Source organism: Lactuca virosa, chromosome 3 (assembly GCF_052849685.1).
Source record: "Lactuca virosa cultivar CGN04683 chromosome 3, Lactuca_virosa_CGN04683_v6, whole genome shotgun sequence".
Taxonomy (NCBI): domain Eukaryota; kingdom Viridiplantae; phylum Streptophyta; class Magnoliopsida; order Asterales; family Asteraceae; genus Lactuca; species Lactuca virosa.
In genome coordinates this window covers 84,595,527-84,615,537 of record NC_136428.1, presented here as the reverse complement: position 1 = coordinate 84,615,537, position 20,011 = coordinate 84,595,527, and the positions used below count along the sequence as shown (strand labels likewise).

Below are 20,011 nucleotides of genomic sequence, written 5' to 3'. Positions count from 1 at the left end.
TTGAGAGGTAATCATGTATAATAATCAAGTATGGGCTTGATTAATCTTCCTCCATATAGCAAGGCTAAAAGGAGTAAGTAATTCTTCTAGAAAGAATACATACATGGATATCATACACATTTAACAAGGCTTGTTATAGAATGATTTTCTCTTACTCATGTCATTTCCTATGGTCCTTATCATACTCATGACATTAACTATAATCAAACCTTTTTGCAAGTTTCTATGATTAGATAAATAAGGATATTATTTACTGTAGCTACATATTCATAATATGATATATAGAAAATATATTTCAAGAAAGATCGTTTTTCTTAATAGGCATCTACTAGAAGATATCTATATAGCTCAGCCTAGAGGTTTTCTTAATCCATGTTATCCTAACAAAATTTGTAAAGCTTAAGATCTAGTTGTGATGGTTTTTATACAAAAGAACATCCTATGTGCTCATGCAAACCCTAATGCTTGGATCTAGGTTTCTCTATTGTACATGCAATTCATCCAAGGCTCAAGAACCCTAATCTAGCATATGCATTTCGAAATTATCACATAAGAGCAGATCTAGACGATTACCTCTTCTTCAATGGCTTGAATCTTCTTGTCTTTGGAGTTTAGAGTCACAAGTGTCACTCCTCTAATGGCTTACAAACACCACAAGCAAGAGAATGACTTATGAGAGGGAGGAGGAGCACCAAAAACGACCTAGGCTTCTACCAAGAGAGTTCACCACGTTTTTGGGGCCATAGGGGTCTTTATATAGAGAGGCTATTAGGGTTTTCAACTAGGAAACCCTAATTTGACTGCTTAGGCCCTAAGCGGCCCATGGACTCCCTTTAGAACACCCCTTGGACGAATTCCTTATAGGCTTCCCATAGAATTCGTCCAACCTATGTTCCAAGGTGATCCATAGCCCAATTGCAATTATCTTATAAATACAATTCCAGTCCCTTAAGTTTAATTAATATCTTTTAGTCACAAAACTAACTAGCAATTAATTCTTGACTAATATTAATTAAACAATATGATTTCTCCTTTAATATATTATTATATAATATATTAATAAATCATAATTAATCCTCTTTCTCCATAAATCATCCTATCAAGTTGCTTTGGTGAAGGCAACCCAAAAGGACCATGCACAACCGGGTCAAGTACATACCAAATATAGTTACGGGCTTAGACACTAATCCAACAGTCTCCCACTTGGATAAGTCTAGTAACTATAATGTAAGTACAATCCGATTAGCAATCGTAGCTCTCAAAGACGCTGTCGAACTCTGATCTTATCAACAACTTGTCCTTTAGATAAGGGATCATATATTCCTCCATTCTAGATATCGTATGAACTGAGACATAGATTTTAATCATACTCTCTGTTCATGTGCTGTTTCCCGATTTCCGATTTATGACGACTGACAACTGACTACAATTGAACACATAAACTTAGTCCCGGATTGGCCAATCGCTTAGGGTGTCATCACTAAATCATCGAGGGGCCCACATATATCGCTTTTATCCCACTTTGGGTAAAAGGAACGGATAAAATTCGACTCAATGCTCGCTTGTACTCACTCACCGAATCACACACAACAATACGTTTTATAACACCAAGTTTCTGGTGCGTTTACATATTATCAATGTGTAACCGACTCGCAAGATACAAATCACACATCTCGGTTTCAATAATATAAGATATTATCGTCTCACCAATCACTCGTGATAAAATCCATGAAGCGATCCAAGTGAGCGTGAGTTTAATCCAATACTCTAATCTTATAGCAGCACTCATGAACTCTGTAGCAAACTTGTGCTATGACTAAACGCTTTAGTCAATCTATAGACAGATTCACGACAGTCTTCATTCATTCCTACTTCTAAAGAATGAGCAACTGTGGAGGGTTTGAATAATCTTATTATTCGAGAAGTCAAAACATGCAAAGTGAAACACAAGAATAATATGAATCCTATATGGCCCCAAACCTTTGAGTATAAATAAAACACCTTTTATTTAATCACCATATTGATTACTCATTATTTTTTGTTTCTGGTAATCAACTTCTTACTTGAATTATAACAACAATTGTCCCATGCTCTTAGCATGCACACTATGTTTACATATGGTCCTTACTTTGTGAAATAGTATAATTGAATAACATTTTCAATCACACTCATTTCATAACTCCCAATCCTTACCACAAGTGTGAGAATACCAAATTCTTGCCACTTATAGAATATGTTAGATTCTAACATTTTATGCAACGGTCCTTTCGTAATATCATAGCGCCAAAGTCACTAAGACTTTGCTAATAAAATTACAAAGTGCACTATTGGAGATTGTTACAAGACAATTCCATAGTCATGAAGTCTCACATTCAAAGTACATTCCTTTGAACATCCTTCTTGCATAGAAGTTTCTAATCTAGACATAGATTCTTAACGTCCAACTCCCAATAAGGAAACATTTCCATATTTGCCACATGACAACTCATTCTAAATAGAGTCTTATCTATTCATAATAATGTCAATATGGTCCATCCATGACTATACTTCCAACTGTCCACAAGCGACCATGTCACACCCCCAAACCAGGATGGCAGAAACGTCCAGGGGCGGGCGACTATCATGTAGTGTATCATAAAAGTTGAGTATAAATGTTCAAAGCAAACACAACCAACATATATATAATTGAAAAAGTTACATCATTTGTACGTATTACATGTTTCAAAATATCAATTACAATATGTTGTCAAAAGATTTGTTTAGACGCCTAAGCGTCCCATCCTCAAAGCCAGTTGTTACCTGATTTACTGATTTCCTGAGAATACAAGTTATTTGAAAAGAGAGTATCAACATTTAAGTTGGTGTGTTCATAAGCATTTGTATGTATATTTGTAAACCTTTTCTATGAAATGTAGTAATGTTTGTTTTCCGGAAAATCCTATATTTTCCCTAAAATGAGATGTGGCCTTAAATGAACGAAGACCGAAGCGTATAAGTAATTTTCCTACTTAAAATGATGTTATGCAGTTTTGTTTGTATATAAAGCTGTTTGAAGACTGTCTTTGCGTAAACTAAAAGTGTCGTTGTTTTATGTGAGTTTTCATTTTTATCTTATAACCATGCTTGAGTGACCCAAACTGCCTTGTTCGCAACGTTCTTCAGGTGTCGATTTCGTTATGACATTTGTCACCTGCAGACCTGCCGGTCCAACTCTTGCAAGCAGCTAAGGTGCGGGATTGTCAGTCCTAGTATAGATTTATACACAACTATCACGCTCTCCCTACAAGAGACTCTGGTTATATTTAACAGGACTTTCGTGTGTACTTTATAAGGTACCGTGAAGACAAAAATCACTAAATTTGATCAACAAGTTTACGTGTTTTTGTGCTAAAAATGTTTGTATAAATGATCATCCCCTAAGATTGGGATAGCTATGAAAAACGACATGAAATCTTTAGATATGCATTTGATAATATTTTACCCTTTGCTCAACGGGATACAAATGGGGTAAAGTTTCGTAAACTATATTTGTATATTTTTGATGCAGAAGACAAGTTTTTTTAAACAAAACATATATATGCAATTGGTTATATATATATATATATATATATATATATATATATATATATATATATATATATATATATATATATATGTATAAATTTTAAAAGATGATTTGGTATGTTTCGTAATTGTTGTTCATATTCTTACAGTTTTATTATAAACTTTGCATGAAATAATCCTTAAGTTTGATAGTAAAGGCCTTTTTGTACTTATCACTTTTGTGAAAATTGTAATTAAACATATTTAAATGATTGTGTTTTAACTTCCTTAATGTATAAACCTTGCTCAAAAATGTTAGAAGGTGTTAATAAATCTATAAACCACTTCTGACAGTTTTACCCTTTACTGTCCCTGTTTTTAGAAAACTTATAGAAAAATCATCGTAAGTCGAAAACTGAATCCGTCACCTCTGAGAGTTTATAAAATGAGTCTACTTTGTTCATAATTTTTATTATGATTTTTAGTAGTTTCAAACTAGTGTGAAAATGAACATCTTCACAGACTGGTCCAAAATCACTTCTGAAATGACAGGCAGTTTTATAAAAATCGCCATAAATTGTAGAAAAATCGTATGAACGCGTGCAAGTAGTACTTAGAAAGGTATAAACATGAACTATTTGCATATTGTACAGTTTTGAAAGATATTAAGTTTAATATGGTCAAAATAGTCCGTGAACAGGACTCAACTTTTCTGTAGAAAGTTGTCTTTTAAATTTAAGTTATGTTTAGTGTTCTAACTTGTATTCCCCCCCCCCCCCCCCCCCTTAAAACTTGAAGAAAACATGAAAATCTAGGGGTATGAACTCACCTTATGTGAATACTTGAAGAATAGAAGGTTGAAGATGAAGAACTTTTGGATGTTGGTTTGATGCTCCAAAACAGCCACTGTTTTGGCTATGTTGCTGTCACGAAAACTTCACAGCAAAAGAGTAAGAAAAAGGGTAGTTTACTCACTGTTTTGAATCTATAATTTTGATTAGCATAACAACTAACTTCCAGGGGTATTTGGTGGTAAAAATATCAAGCAAAAGGAAGGTGTAGATGGGTGAAATGGTGGCTGAAATACAAAAGGGACAGCAGCCCTTTAGTTCACGGTTTTGATGGCTTTGGAAGGAAGTTCTTGTGGCGGAAAATGAGATGAAGGTTGAGAGTAATTCCCTAGAGTATTGACTGGTGAATTGAGGGTAAAATGAAGAGGAAATTTCGTGATTATGAAGGAGAAAAGGGTGGAAGAGGATAAGGGGACAAAACCTAGACTAGCTTGTGATGGGATGTGAGTTTAAGTGATGTGATCTTGTCTAGCCACTTGCTTGGGTGGTTGCTTAGAGATAGGGTTAGTTAACTAACTAACTACTAGTTATTTAGTTAGTTAGGAGTTCTAGTTAAGGAGAGGGAAGGTCTTAATCTCGAAAATTAGAAGAGGGATTAAGAAGCATTCTTAGTAAAATGTCTTAAGTGATTAAGCACTTATTAGTTAATTTGGCACTTATCTCCATCAATTCTCTTATCTTAATTGATTTAGACATCATATTCCTTACATGAAATCACTTTAAGTCATGACCCATAACTAGTCATTCACTAGATAATAATACATATGTACAAATACATACATGTATACTTAGTATAAAATAACAATGTAGTTTTTGTGTAATTGAACTTTAATGTTTATGTTTTATTCTTTTTATTCAAAAACACTTAAATACATTCTAATTATACCTTATATTAATTCATTTAATATTTTTATTTATTTAAATATAAAATTTATTGACCAAAGTATAATTTCGTGACATTTAACCGGTTAACCATATCGTCAAACACGTTTTGTCACTTTGGTTCGTATATTTGTCAAATTTAGATCCTCCACAACTATTAAGCACACGTTTTACATAGAACCTAACTTAATTATCAACTAGATACATGTTGATACAAAAATTAAGTTTGTTGCGTTCAAATGATGTTATATGCTAATTTTCACAAACCGGTGATGGTTCGTAGTCATACATCATAATGAAATTTATCAATAGTTACTTGTTTTATATTTCACAAGAACTTATTTAAATAAAAGTGGTTAAATTCCTTCAACCATTCTTGATAAAATACGCATATTGCTAAATATTCAAAACATAGCATCGTACGATCGTTCATATTTTTACCAATTGTTACAGACCAATCGTTGGCGAACCTTAGATTGTCCTTGACAGTTGTTTAATTACTTTAGTCAAATCCGGTTTTATTCCATTTTTCCCTCTGAATGCCCTAGGCATTTGGAAAATTTTAGAACAGTCGAATATTACAGCATATGCAATCGATCCTATACCCGATGCATGTGGGATACGATTCATAATGAAAAACGTGATACTTTACCAGTTTCTTGCTATAATATTGCCATAATATTTCTAGTTGCCGTGTTCTCAAAATTCGAACTATGAAGAGGGATGCCGTAATCATAATCGAACTTTTAGAATGCAATTAATAAATATATCCTTGACTAAATTCAATTAAAATTTCTCGATCTAAGCTTTTAAATTGGAAACGAAATATAACATTCTCTCCCTTAATTATAGCAAAAACAACTTTTCAACCCCTGCAACTTTGCAAAGTGAAACTTTTGTTTTTCTATAATTAATATTGCCAACTTGCAATACTTAAAAGAATAATCATGCTCCCACTAACATGATGATTATATCCATTCCAGCATAACATTTATACTCCCACTAGCTTTGACACGTATTCAGAAAATAGTTGGAATTCTTAAAGACAATACTTATTGACTTCCAAAGTTCATATTTTCAATACGATGTGCTTCGATAAGCCTTTATCTAAGCTTTTGAAACTCACACACCTTTCCTTAGATAGCTCACATGTGTGTCTAAACTAATTCAGAACTTATATTACTAAGTCCCAAATGTTCAGACTAATCACCAAATCTCACAATTCGAACTATGAAGAGGGATGTCGTAATCATAATCGAATTTGAGAATGCAATTTACATAATCGCTATCTCCTTAAAATCTCTCTTAGTGAAAGCGTTTCCTCACAATCATTTTCATGAAGGATAGAAACCTTATGACACTTAGATTTTGTGGTGCATGTGTTCCTATCCATGTGAATTTGTCATAAGCATAACCATAAGATAATGTTTGTGACGAATTCAAACTCTTATGGACAGAACTTGTTCATTCTTAATTTCTTGCCATCAAGGGTCCTACCATTGCTTCCAAGTTATTTAGCAGCTCACCTATGCCAGTCAATGTACTTTCATTGAACAAGGTGCTTGCCTTATGCAGTCTATTGAGAACTCGTAGAACTCATATGCATAATCACTCAACTGGATTGGCACAGAAATAAAATTTTGTCAACACGATTGATTACAAACCTCAAGTTGTGTGCTAGTGTCTAATAGATTTACTTCTTGATTTGTTCTTGAAACTTTTTAAGATCTTTAGACTCCCACTGACCTCTTGACATATTAGATTCTCTTATCAAGAAACATTTCTTGACAAAAACAAATATCCAAGAGTTAGTGTGTATCTATATCAAGACAAAACCTACACGCAATTCGGTACTAGTTGGTCTTTGTCTTATTCAAGACATCACAACTTACCAAAATGTGCAAGTGTAAGAATATTCTTACTTAAGATTATGTCACTCAAGTCACAATCTTGGAGTATGACTCTAAGACTTGATTTTGGAACGAAGTACGATACATCTTATTGACTTAACCATTTCAACAATTCTGCATTCCTCTTCTTAGCCAAACCAGTGCACTAAGGTATCCTTAGAGGATGAATTGTAATATGGTTCTTACTCTTACCAAGACGATCATAAAACACGATACAAAATTACTCTCCCTTCTTCTTAGATTGGAGAAACTTTTTATCTTTCTGCCTTCATTGATTCTACTTATTCGTTCTGCCATTCATTGAAACTTTTCAATGATTCAGAATTACACTTAATCTTGTAAGTATAACCACATTTACTAGACCTTTAGTAAATCATGACGAATAATGTTATTATTATTTATGGTGGACTTGACTAGTGCACAACATTGTGCACCAGTTCCTTTAGTCCTTCACTTGACTCACATACTTATGTGAACAAGGAATTAGTCTTAATTACTTAAGTGCCAAGATTTCCATACATCACACAATACAAGTTGTAAGATTCCAAGTTTCTGTCCAATTGAAACTTGGGCGATGGGAATCTGTCCTTACTTAGAAAATTATGACACTACCATATATAACATAACTAATAATCACATCCATTTCAACATTGCTAATAATAGAAATACACAAACCTCAATTTTTCATACATGTCATTGCAAGGATAAATAAATAATACAAAATCAAAATTTATTTTATTGCGGAAAAATTTGTCCTTACAACGCAACTCAATTGAAAAACTATGCTATTACATTTCTTACCAATCTATCCTAACTCTAAAGGAGTAGCTTAAATCCGATCTTCGAATCCATGCGATCAAAATCCATTTATCCGCGATCAGACTCAGCTCACTTCTTCCTTTAAGCTTCCTTTCTTTTCTTCGATTCTAAAAAACATCAAAAATGTAATCTTATCACATAATGTATCAAGATCAAAAATAGGAACTTATAGAGTTAGTTAATGGGTTTTACCTGAAGCAGAGCCAAACTGCTTAACTCTCCCATCTCTTAGATCTTTCAGGTAGACAGGGCAGTTTCGTCTCCAATGCCCCTTCTCTTGGAAATAAAAGCAAATTGACTCTATTGGAACAACACACAGAACTACTTCAGACTTTGCCTTTCTCTTATGATCAAACTTTTCGATCATGGCATGCCTTTCGTTGCCATTGCCTATGTTCATGGAGGTTTGGAAGGCAGATCCACCAACCAACTTTGCTTCTCCAGTGTGCCAAATCATTGCCGATTCAGCAGCAACAAGCAAATAGGTGAGGTCGATGAGGGTCACGTTGTGGTCTATCATATAGTACTCTCTTACGAACTCACTATATGAGTCAGGAAGCGATTGAAGAACCAAGTCAACAGCCAACTTCTTACAGACAACGACTCCCAACATTGTTAACCTATCAATGTGTGACTTCATCTCTAAGACGTGTGCACACACTGACTTGCCTTCTTCATGTTTACTTGCCAAAAGGGCTTGAGTGAGCTTGAACTTTTCAAGCTTTTGGAGGAAGTGAAGCATGATCTCTTGTTCCTCGATCGAATCATTCTACCAAGAGAGTTCACCACGTTTTTGGGGCCATAGGGGTCTTTATATAGTGAGGCTTTTAGGGTTTTCAACTAGGAAACCCTAATTTGACTGCTTAGGCCCTAAGCAGCCCATGGACTCCCTTTAGAACACCCCTTGGACGAATTCCTTATGAGCTTCCCATAGAATTCGTCCAACCTATGTTCCACGGTGATCCATAGCCCAATTGCAATTGTCTTATAAATACAATTCGAGTCCCCTAAGTTTAATTAATATCTTTTAGTCACAAACTAACTATCAATTAATTCTTGACTAATATTAATTAAACAATATGATTTCTCCTTTAATATATTATTCATATAATATATTAATAAATCATAATTAATCCTCTTTCTCCATAAATCATCCTATCAAGTTGCTTTGGTGAAGGCAACCCAAAAGGACCATGCACAACCGGGTCAAGTACATACCAAATATAGTTACAGGCTTAGACACTAATCCAACAAGTTGTAGCTATAAAGCAAACATCTCAAGGTGAGAATCCTTATTAAAATATATAAATGCAAGGTATATTTTTATATCAAAATTAAGATGTCATTTATGTTCACTAATAACTAGTGGGAGCTATAGTGATATTCCTAGTCTTATTAAGACATACTTAATCATGAGAAATTACATTCTGACCAGGTTAGGCCTTTCCACATTGACTCAAATTGTGTGTCTAAGATGAAAGAGTTAGGAATAACAAGATACATTCTTGGAATATAAAATATATATAGATATATAAAGATGAATATTAATGTTTTAAAATGTTTATGCATATATTGACGATATATTGAAAGAGATCAAACTATAAGATTGCTTTGGATGACTATTGACATTTCGACATGGCACTAAGTTTGAGATAGCCTCAAAAGAATCTAACACATAGGTTTGCGCTAGATAGAATGATTTATATTCAATTTTATTTGGCAAATAAATTCATCATTTATGTCATATTATGCACAAGACTAGGTATATGATTATATCATGACATATCATAGGATACCAATTGGATACATGGGTAAGTCACTGGATAACTATAAGGACATTATAAGAGTACTTAAGAATAACTAAGAGAATGTACATGAGATAATTAATTTAGAATAAGATCTCCATGTAAAGAGCTACACAAGATACAAACTTCAAAACAGATATACATATAATTATGAATTATAATTGGTTTATGACTTCACTGTGGAATGAAGAGTGAGTTTTGTAGGAATACGGTCCAAGCAAAACATAATTGCACAATCTACTAAATGAAAATACACAGCTACTTCAGAATTTGAAATCAAATGTGATTGGATGAACATGATCATTAAGAAAAACTAGGATGAATTCTTTCATTCTGGGATAACCTAGAAATCTTTTGTGACTTATGGAGTATACTTAATCAAGATAATGAACTCTACATCACATTAGAACACCAATCATATTCTTCAAGATATTTAACTATACTTAGAGTAAAATCAAATATGGAGATGATATCATTCGCAGAATTCACACAAATTAAATTTATTCAAATATATTAATAAAGTACTTCATTTAAACTAAGAATGAGTGGTCACACTTCAACTATAGGACTTCATTATGCTAGAAATGGCATTTTAATTTGAATTTAGTATTTGGATTTTGGAAAATTTAACAAACAACTATTATATTATTTTGATATATTGGGATATGATCATCACATTAATACTTAGTGTGTTCTATATTAACATGTTTAATCCATGAATAATTTGATTATACCAAAAGTTCGTAGTTGGTTATAATTGCAGGAGAAATTATGAAGTAACACTAATATGAATTGGATTGGTTGTCTCTCACCAGATGAAAGTACGCAAGCTGTTGTAACCAAGTTTCATAGGTACTCGTCATAGAACTTGTACCGAATGGACCCATATCAATATCATCTCATGGATCGATTTGGTGAGTCTCACTTGATTAAAAGGTACTATCTTTGTATCCTTAACACCTCATATACGTATTGTATGGAGTGTGGACCTTAGATATAGTCAAAAGATGATCCTTAAACGGGAAGTTGTAAAATCCATTTTCATGTATGTTGTGAACTGTGCAAGGGGATTATGTAGTCAAGATGGTATTTTTTCCTCTTCTGTGTTGGGAGTTAGGCATCAATTGTGATACCCTAAGTTGAACACCAAATGAGATTGATTACGAACCAAGTATCATGTTCAACATGATGTATGTAACAAAAGGATAATTGATAAACTTACCTTATACATCAATTGAAGCTTTAAGCTTTTGGGAAATGGATTTTGATGAATGAAATTCTTTATTGTATGTTATTCAGGGAAGTGAAATGTTGCTAGACATCCACCACTATCTATATAAATCTATGACGAGTCTTGTGTAAATGTGAGATTCAAAGATCTTGTATGCCTAAGAGTCATTATAGAATGACAGTGCTAATAACATATGATCCTATAGGGTCACACCTTATAGAAAAGTTACCATTTATTGATTATTTATTAGTATAATTTTCATTATTAATAAATATCAACACTTGTATTTAACTAGAATGTAACACCCTGTTACGAGTCGTCCCGTAGTTCGGGGCCGTGACCTAAAGATCAATTATGATAAGGCTTCGGGCCTTGGGGAATGAGAGGTTTAGACCTATCTGGATGTGGGTAATGTAGATTATGTGATCCAAGAGTTTGGTTTGTGCTTTGGAGCCCAAGAGTATAATCGGAAAAGTGGTGTTTTAGACTTCTTTTATGAATTAAGGATTTTAGTTCGATTTGTTTTAAGTTAAAAATAATTCGATAAGGTTGTAGAGCTCCTCAATACCTTCCGGTGGATATATATATCATCGAAATCGGAGTTGAAACGAGAAGTTATGACCGTTTGAAGTGTTAGGGCGCAAAGTTATTCATGGAGTGACTTTGTAATGGTTTGACTTGAAGACCCACTTGCATATGGGATTGATGCCTTATGACAGGAGAGTGAGAGAGAGAGAGACATGTTAGCACCTCTATATGTAGTGGATTTCATACCACTTATAGAGCGTGCTTGAGAGATGTAGTTCATAGAGAGCTTTGAGTGAGTTAATTATGTAGACTAGATCTAGTTCCTTTTTGTAATCTCCTCATAATGATCGAATACATCTTTTAGCACCCACATCACCATGTTATTTGTGTTCTTACAATTCCGCATGCCAAATCAAATGCTCATAATTCACTACATTTCGTATCAGAGCAGGTCTTCGAAGATCAAAGCAAATTTTGAAGAAATGGTTCTCGATTTGGCTACATTCAACACAATTGGAACGTTTATGGTGAGTCTCTCGATGATCTCTCAAAATCTCTTTAAACCGTGCTTGCATTATTGAATTTTTGATCATTTTGACGCACTGGATCAATTTTTTTTCAAAACCCAATTGTTATGATCCAATAAAAATTTTCATTGATCAAGCCCAATCTGATCCTATTTTCTTATGTTTGATTCAATTCTCAATTTGCGAATGTTCATTTGAATCAAAATCTAGCTCATAATGAATTAAATCATGCATTTGTTATTGTTCCTACTGTTAAATCGATCTAGTTGTTTGAAGAGACTAATCCAAATCCTTGATCTAAACAAATTAAGCCCAATCACGTATGTGTTACTGTTCATGGTCTATATTTTAAGCCCATAATTTTTTGATCCGGTATGTGTTACTGTTCATGGTCTATATTTTAAGCCCATAATTTTTTGATCCGACATAATCATATTTGAGCCCAAAATTCATTCAATCCATTGTTTGTTCTTTAATAAGGTTGATTCGTCGCTTACACGTTTACACACTCTGATGTTCGTTTCTCGTTCCTATATTTAGATCGTAATTTTTGCTCTCGTTTCAACCTCAACTGATAATTGAATAATTTTGGTTGTGAATCTGGTTTTGTGAACCGATTTGCTTATAATATTGTTTGATTGTGATTCGATTATGATCAAGTTGAAACTTAGAGTTTTTAATCAATATTTTGATTTTAAAGAATTTGATGAAGATCTATTGAATATGATGAAGAACAGTTGTATATTCTCTGTTTGATCTGAAAATCGATGTTAGATTCATGAATTTTGTGTTTGTTGACTATTAAAATCGAAAAGTCAAACATAAAAAGTCAAAATCAGATTCTCAAACGTTGATTAAATGTATTGAATGTTGAAATCGGTTAATAGAAGTCGAACAAGGGTTGTTTGGTGTCGAAATTGTATTTGATTGGAGTCTAATTTCGAAATGGATTGGGTTAGAGTTCTTGGTGTCGAACACTGTGACTTGAGTTCTTGTTCCCATATTGAAATTGAATTGGAAATCGAATGTTTTGTGGTTAATATTGATTTCGAATGATGGAGACTTGGAGTCGAGAGGAGTTGATTTCGACGTGTAGTATCAAATTCAATTTGGATTTGGTTCTTGGATTCGAACGAGTCTTGACTTGTTTTGATCGCTCGCATCAAAAATTAATATTGCTCCGGGTCGAAAGGTTGAATTCAAACTTAATTTCGACATGTGGTTAAAGAAAGCTGTTTGATATGTGATTTGAAATTTCGACTGATGATGCTTTGAAGCCATAGAGTCGAATGGAAAATATTTGGAGTCAAGATATGTTGCTTGAGTTTATTGGTTTCAAAATAAGTTTTGACTTGTAGTGTTGAAAACAACTTGGAATCGAAACACCCTGTGTGGAATTGAAATCGAAAGCAGATGGATTAGGATGAATGGGTTTCGCATCGAATGCTTATACTTGAGTCAAAATTGGTTTTGATGTGTGCCGAAAATTTCGATATGTGATAGTCGCGTTTGGATTGAGTTCGCATGTTAGGTCGTGTTTTTGGTTGATGATCGAATTGGCTTCACTTTGGGTTGGTTAATTTGGAGGTCGAATGCTTTTGACGTCAACGCAATTTCGACTTATGGTCAAGCGAATCTGTCGATTTGTGAGAGTGATTTCGATGTGTGATGCTCGTCGTTCGGATATATGGATAACAATTTCGACATAAGGTCAATAAAGTTGTTCGATCTGTGGATTGCGTGTTCGACTTGTGAAGGTCCTTTGATTATGCATCTCGAAAGCGAAGTGGAGAAGAAAGAGTATATATCGATTTAAATCCCTACACTTTCAGCGAATTGGTAATTTTAATCCACTTTCGACATGGGGGTCATAAATTGTAAAGAATGTTGAATTTTCATTTCGAATGCTTGCAATTTATGCAAGTTTGCAGAAATTACACAGTTTCGACATTGGGCTAAAATTATGTGAAATGAAAGAATTTTCGAATCTGGTCCCTACAGTTGATACGAATCGACACTTTATGCCTAGTTTCGCATTTGGGGTAAAGTTTCGCATTTGAGGCTATTTTGGGCGCAACAGGTCCCTGCATATTTTTGAAATTGACAGTTTCTACCCGGTTTTTCGAATTTTAAGTCAAAAACGGTCCGAGATGTATAAAATTCGAAAATTGTGATATTTTTGGATTTTTCAAATTTCAGCAAAATGTTTATGCAATGTGTGAAGAGGGAGTTTTGTATGGAAAATTACGAATTGAGTGCTTTCTTATTCCTTTTCGGAATTATAATCATTTTTCGATTATAAAAAGGGGGAGATAATTAAATATGAGAATTCAAAAGTTGTGAATTTTTCATATTACGCAAGGTTGTCAAGATCGGGATCCTACGTAGTATCGTTTTTGGGTTTGCAAGATCGGGATCGGGATCCTAAGATCCCACAAAAAAAACATAATTTTAAAGGAAAAATATCTCCAACATCAAGTTTTCCATTCTAAAGCTATAAAAAGTTCAAAACATTAGTCACAACCTAAGTACCATTTAATCTAGTCTAAGATAACAAAAAGTACTACATCCAGATCATCATCCTCCCTAAAGTTCAAAATATTAGTCACAACACAAATACCATTTAATCTTGTCTAACATAACAAATTGTGCATCCAAATCATCTTCCTCTTCTAAATCCAAAATATCTTGTCCTAAATCTCTTCGATCATCCGCACCTGCAGTTAAATGTAAACATGACATATTAAACTAAAAGTAAAAACTATCATTTCTAGTTTTAAAATAATATAATAAAAGAATAACTCACGCAATTGATCTCTTATAGCCCTTTCAAGAAAATCATCATCATCATTTACATCATGATTAGAAGACGGTTCTTCAGTAATCCACTCATCGTCAAAACTAACATCATCAAGATTTAATGTCTCAAGTCCATCATGCCCTTTTCCTTTATTTTCATCTCTTCCATTCAGCTTCAAGTTGTACATAACATACACAAGATCATTCATCTTTTGTTGTTGTAGTCGATTTCTTTTCTTAGAATGTACCTATATACGACATAAAGAAAACCCAAAAAATTAGATAATGATATAATAAAAGTAACATTAAAACATAATGTCGTTACTTGTTACTCATAAGTTACCATCTCAAAGGCACTCCAATTCCTCTCACAACCGGATGAAGAACATGTCAAGCTCAAAATTCTCAATGCAAAATTTTTCAACTCGAGCGTGTCATCTCCATAGGAATCCCACCAATCAACAGGTGATTTTTCTTTCCTTGTTAGCTTAGCTACATTAAGACCAAAGAGACCTCTTGCATTCGTGAATTGATCAAACTGACAATCAATCGTCTTCGCTAGGTTCTCATCAGCACCACATATTCGTTCTAGGCACATGTACAATCCACTTTTGATCCAACCATTATTCTCAAAATCATCGCTATATTGCATCTGTGGGTTCAAGTAATAACCCGCCACATGTTGTGCCCTATTCATCTGATTATACCATCTATCATCAATGATATCATAAAAAGGTCCATACCTGAAAATATATGTAAAATATATGAGTTGTTGGTTTAAAATTAATTCCAAAAAATATAAACAAATAAGCAAAAAAAATTACCTTGTTTGGATATCTTTGAAGTTTGCTTTAATTTCCTTCTTTGCATTTACAATGGCTTGGTAAATGAAACCCATAGCTGGTTTAGAATCTGAATCAACCAATCGAAGAACCTTCATTAAGGGTTTCACGGCCCTAAGGCATGTGATAACTGATGACCAAAATCCTGCAGTATCCATAACTATATCCTCAACATCTTTTCCGGTATCAGTCCTTGCATAGTTAGTAGACAACCATTTTTTAGATGCAAAAAATGAGATCAATGCACTTTTCAGCTCAAACAAGCGACCAAGTGTAAGATAAGATGTGGCAAATCTAGTTGCTCCAGGCCTAAGGAGCTCTTTCCCTTTTGTAAACTCTTTAAACAAGCAAATTAGTCGTGACCTATAATAAATTAAACTTGTTATAACTTATAACTTATAATTAATAAAATAACTTATATAAAAAATAAATAAGTTAAGAACCAATTGTCACCTATTATAGATGAAACTTGTTATCTTTCTTCCCTTTGTAATTGTCACCTTATGTTCTTCAATCTTTTTCTCAAAATCCTCCAACATTAGATCTATACAATGAGCTGCACATGGTGTCCAAAACAGCTTCTTTCTCTTTTGCATCAACATCTCCCCAGCAGCCTTATAGTTAGCAGCATTATCCGTGACCACCTGAACCACATTTTCTCCACCTATTTTTTCAACAAAGTCATCTAACATTGCAAATACTTTCTCCTTCGTCCTGATAATGTCAGATGTGTCGATTGATGCTAAAAATATAGTTCCTTTAGGACTATTTACAAGAAAATTACATATTGACCGGTTTTTTCGATCACTCCATCCATCACTCATAAGTGTGCAACCGGTCTTCTTCCACTCCTTTTTGTAAGATTCCATTAATGATTTGGTGTAATCAACTTCATTTTTCAACATTGTGACCCGTATTTCATGGTAAGAAGGAGGATTAAGGCCTCTCCCAAATTCACCAACCATTTCAATCATTTTTCGAAACTCGGGATTTTTTACACAGTTAAAAGGGATGACACTTGTGTAGAAAAACCTTGCAATTTGTTGGGAAACTCTTTCACGTTCTTCCTTCTTGAAAATAGAATTCATTGTGCTTTGAACCTTTCCTTTTTTTGTCACATTGTTTTCCAAGTTATTGCCTCTAGCTTGCTTCTCATAGACCTCATCATCTTCACTGGTTGAAAATGCACCTCTCTTTTTCTTTGTTACCATATCATTCTCTTCCAATAATCGACAAAATTCGAGCCTAATATTTTCGGGAACTTTATCACAAGGCGCGACATTATTACGTGTGCGAGCTAAGTGGTGTTTGAATATGAAAATCCCAACAGAGCATACAGAGTTACAAAATTTACACTTGACTTTCCGATCATGCAAATCTAAACCATGCTGCCAACCAGGATCAGTTCTGGCCCCACTAGCATTTTTTCTCATTTTACTAGTTGTTGAAGGTGCAGAAGTAGTTGTTGGAGCTGATCTAGAACTACTCTCCATGATGTCTGAAATAAAAAAAACATAATTGTTATACAAAAATTGAATCAAATTTGGAAAGTTGAAACAAATAATTTAGTAAATGGCTTTATGCTACCGTGACATGAAAGTGAAGAAAAGAAACAGATATCATGTGAAAAAACTGATAATCTTTTTTTGACATATCGAATGGAAAGAGACATTTTTTGGTTATAAAGTAAATGACTAATTACTTCTTTTTTTGAAGAACACTTGTCATGAAGCAAGTTCCATGCAAACAAAGAAATGTATCAAGTCATGAAGCTAGTTGTAAGGTACAAGTCATGAAGCACTAAACCCATGTGGGTATAAATAAATGTATCAAGCACATGCAAACAAAGAAACGAACCTACCAAAACTACTTCTCCTTTACTCTTGACCAATTATAATCCCATCTATCTTCTAACACATGCATACATTTGGTTAAGTTATCTCAATGCATACCATACTAAAAATTCTAGCTATATACCGCTGTATTGGGCCTACAATAATCAATGTACAAGGGTAAATATGTCATTACACACCTAACCATCAATAAAAAGACAATCACTTTACATGGGTGGATCATGGAGGTATAATTCCATCCTTACATATTTGATATTTAACGATTGTGTTGTTGCTTCTGATAAAACAGATAATGAAATTTAACTACTGTGACATGAAATTGAAGAAAAGAAAACGAATATCATGCCTTATGTGACAATTCTTGGAACAAAAAAGGGGAAGAAAGTCGCAAATATCATGCTCTGTTCTCTGTTGTAATAGCTTGTGTCCCACAATCAACTAACTTGTAAAGAATAAGGTAGAATTCCGAGCAATGTACTGACTATGAGTTCGATTTATATTTAAGCAAAATCATATTATCATGTACGATCAAAATCGACAGAAAAGAAGAAATCTCATACCCATAAAGTTTATGTACAAGCAAAATCAGAAGTCACACAATTGTTGAACAGTCGACACAAAATTAGTAACCTTTTGCGTGATCTTTGAGGTCGATTTGTTCAGAGTCGGCGTCAATGATTCATCAGTTCGTCAACAGAAGAAGAAGGGAAAGTGGGAAACGATTCTAGGGTTACAATGTTGCACTTCTCGACTTCTCGTTTCCGTTTGAATGATATCTGATCGTGTAATCGAGAAAGGGGAATAAGCCTAAGCGGTAAAGAGTAAATCCAATTTTCAATGGAGAGTAGGATCGGATCGGATCCCGATCCTCCGATCCCATATGCGATCTTACGATCCCACTACCGATCCTACCTTAAATACGATCCGGATCGTTTTCAATACCTATGATCGTAGGATCGTGCGATCCTACGATCAGGATCGCGATTTTGACAACCTTGATATTACGCAAATTTGAAGACCAATGTGACCTTGAGAAATCGAAGTTTATGAAGTGATTCAATTTGAGATTCTGACATGTGTAACATCCCAAATTTCAAGCCCAAAAATTTCATTTTTAATTAAGTAATTCACAACATAGTTTACCAAAACATTTACCATGCCATGTCATTTGTAGAAAGAAACTTAATAATGTGTCTGAAAATCATATCGTCAAAAGTAAAATAAATCAGAGTACATTCCCAGAAAACTCCATGCGGAAACCATGTGTGTGTGTGATGCGCTGCTACACCGCGACTCCTTCCCCTTAGATGAAGAGGTACCTGAAACCAAAACTAAAACTGTAAGCACAAAGCTTAGTGAGTTCCCCCATCATACCATATACCATACAATCACATAGCATACATACTGCCGGGCAATTCTGGGGCGCCCGTCCTACCCATGTCAAGCAATTCTGGGGTGCTGACCTACCCATGTCGAGCCATTCTGGGGTGCTGACCTACCCATGCCGAGCCATTCTGGGGTGCTGACCTACCCATGTCAGGCTATTCTTCGGTGTCGACCTACTCTCCAGTCATTCAACCGAACACGGGGACTATTTCACCCCCTACCACTAACACATAATATCATATCTCAATCATGCTGTCAGACATATCTGGGGTGTCCGACCTACCCGTTGGTCCTAACGACCGATTCGGGGACTAGTCCCCTCCTACTGATACTAGCTCACATAACAAAGCAACTAGCATACTTCCACACCAAGCAATCTAGCATACTCACATATCCAACAATAACAGACCAGATAAATATCACAAAGATAATCATCCTAACTAACAATCACTAGTGGGCCGACCTTGGTGCCTTAGACCCACTCCTACTGGAAGGTAACTCACCTCGATGTCGTGTAGTGTCTGAACTGTCCTCGGCGTAAAGGTCGGCTCTCCTCGACCCCTCAATCCCTACACGACAACCCTCAAGTCATCAAACAGAACAAACAACCCTAACCAGGGTCAATACTAAAACCAAGCAAGGTCAACATTGGTCAAAGTCAACACCCAGTTGACCTGACTCGCCGATTTAGTCTACCAACTCGTTGAGTCCGTACTCCACTAACCCGATCCAACCCCGATTCCACTCGTCGAGTCTAGCAAGAACTCGACGGGTTCTCCTTCATTCAAAACATCGGGACCATCTTCATCCGACTCGTCGAGTTCCTCCTTGAACTCGGCGAGTTCATCTCCCTCATAAGAATGTGTCCCGTCTACGACTCGCCGAGTTGTATGCAAAACTCGTCGAGTCCATCTTCAAAGATTGGGAGATTGCATTGGACTCGCCGAGCCTGTTCATACACTCGTCGACTCCCATGATTCCCATGTCCCCTTTCGCATCTAAACATCCACGGGACTTCCTCCCTAACAACTGGTC

General features: G+C 34.8%; 1 protein-coding gene across 1 annotated transcript in view; it reads right to left on the bottom strand.

The window, feature by feature from the left end:
* The window catches only part of LOC145163747 (uncharacterized), a 60,854-nt gene extending 43,445 nt beyond the window's left edge, over positions 1-17,409 (bottom strand). The window contains exons 1-6 of the mRNA XM_079082530.1: positions 17,352-17,409; positions 16,191-17,235; positions 15,720-16,100; positions 15,239-15,638; positions 14,903-15,143; positions 14,717-14,813 (exon numbers count right to left, since the gene is read on the bottom strand). Of these exons, the coding sequence (XP_078938656.1) occupies positions 14,717-14,813; positions 14,903-15,143; positions 15,239-15,638; positions 15,720-16,100; positions 16,191-17,235; positions 17,352-17,409 (2,222 nt within the window). The remainder of the gene's footprint in view (positions 1-14,716; positions 14,814-14,902; positions 15,144-15,238; positions 15,639-15,719; positions 16,101-16,190; positions 17,236-17,351) is intronic.
* Between the last annotated feature and the right edge of the window lie 2,602 nt (positions 17,410-20,011).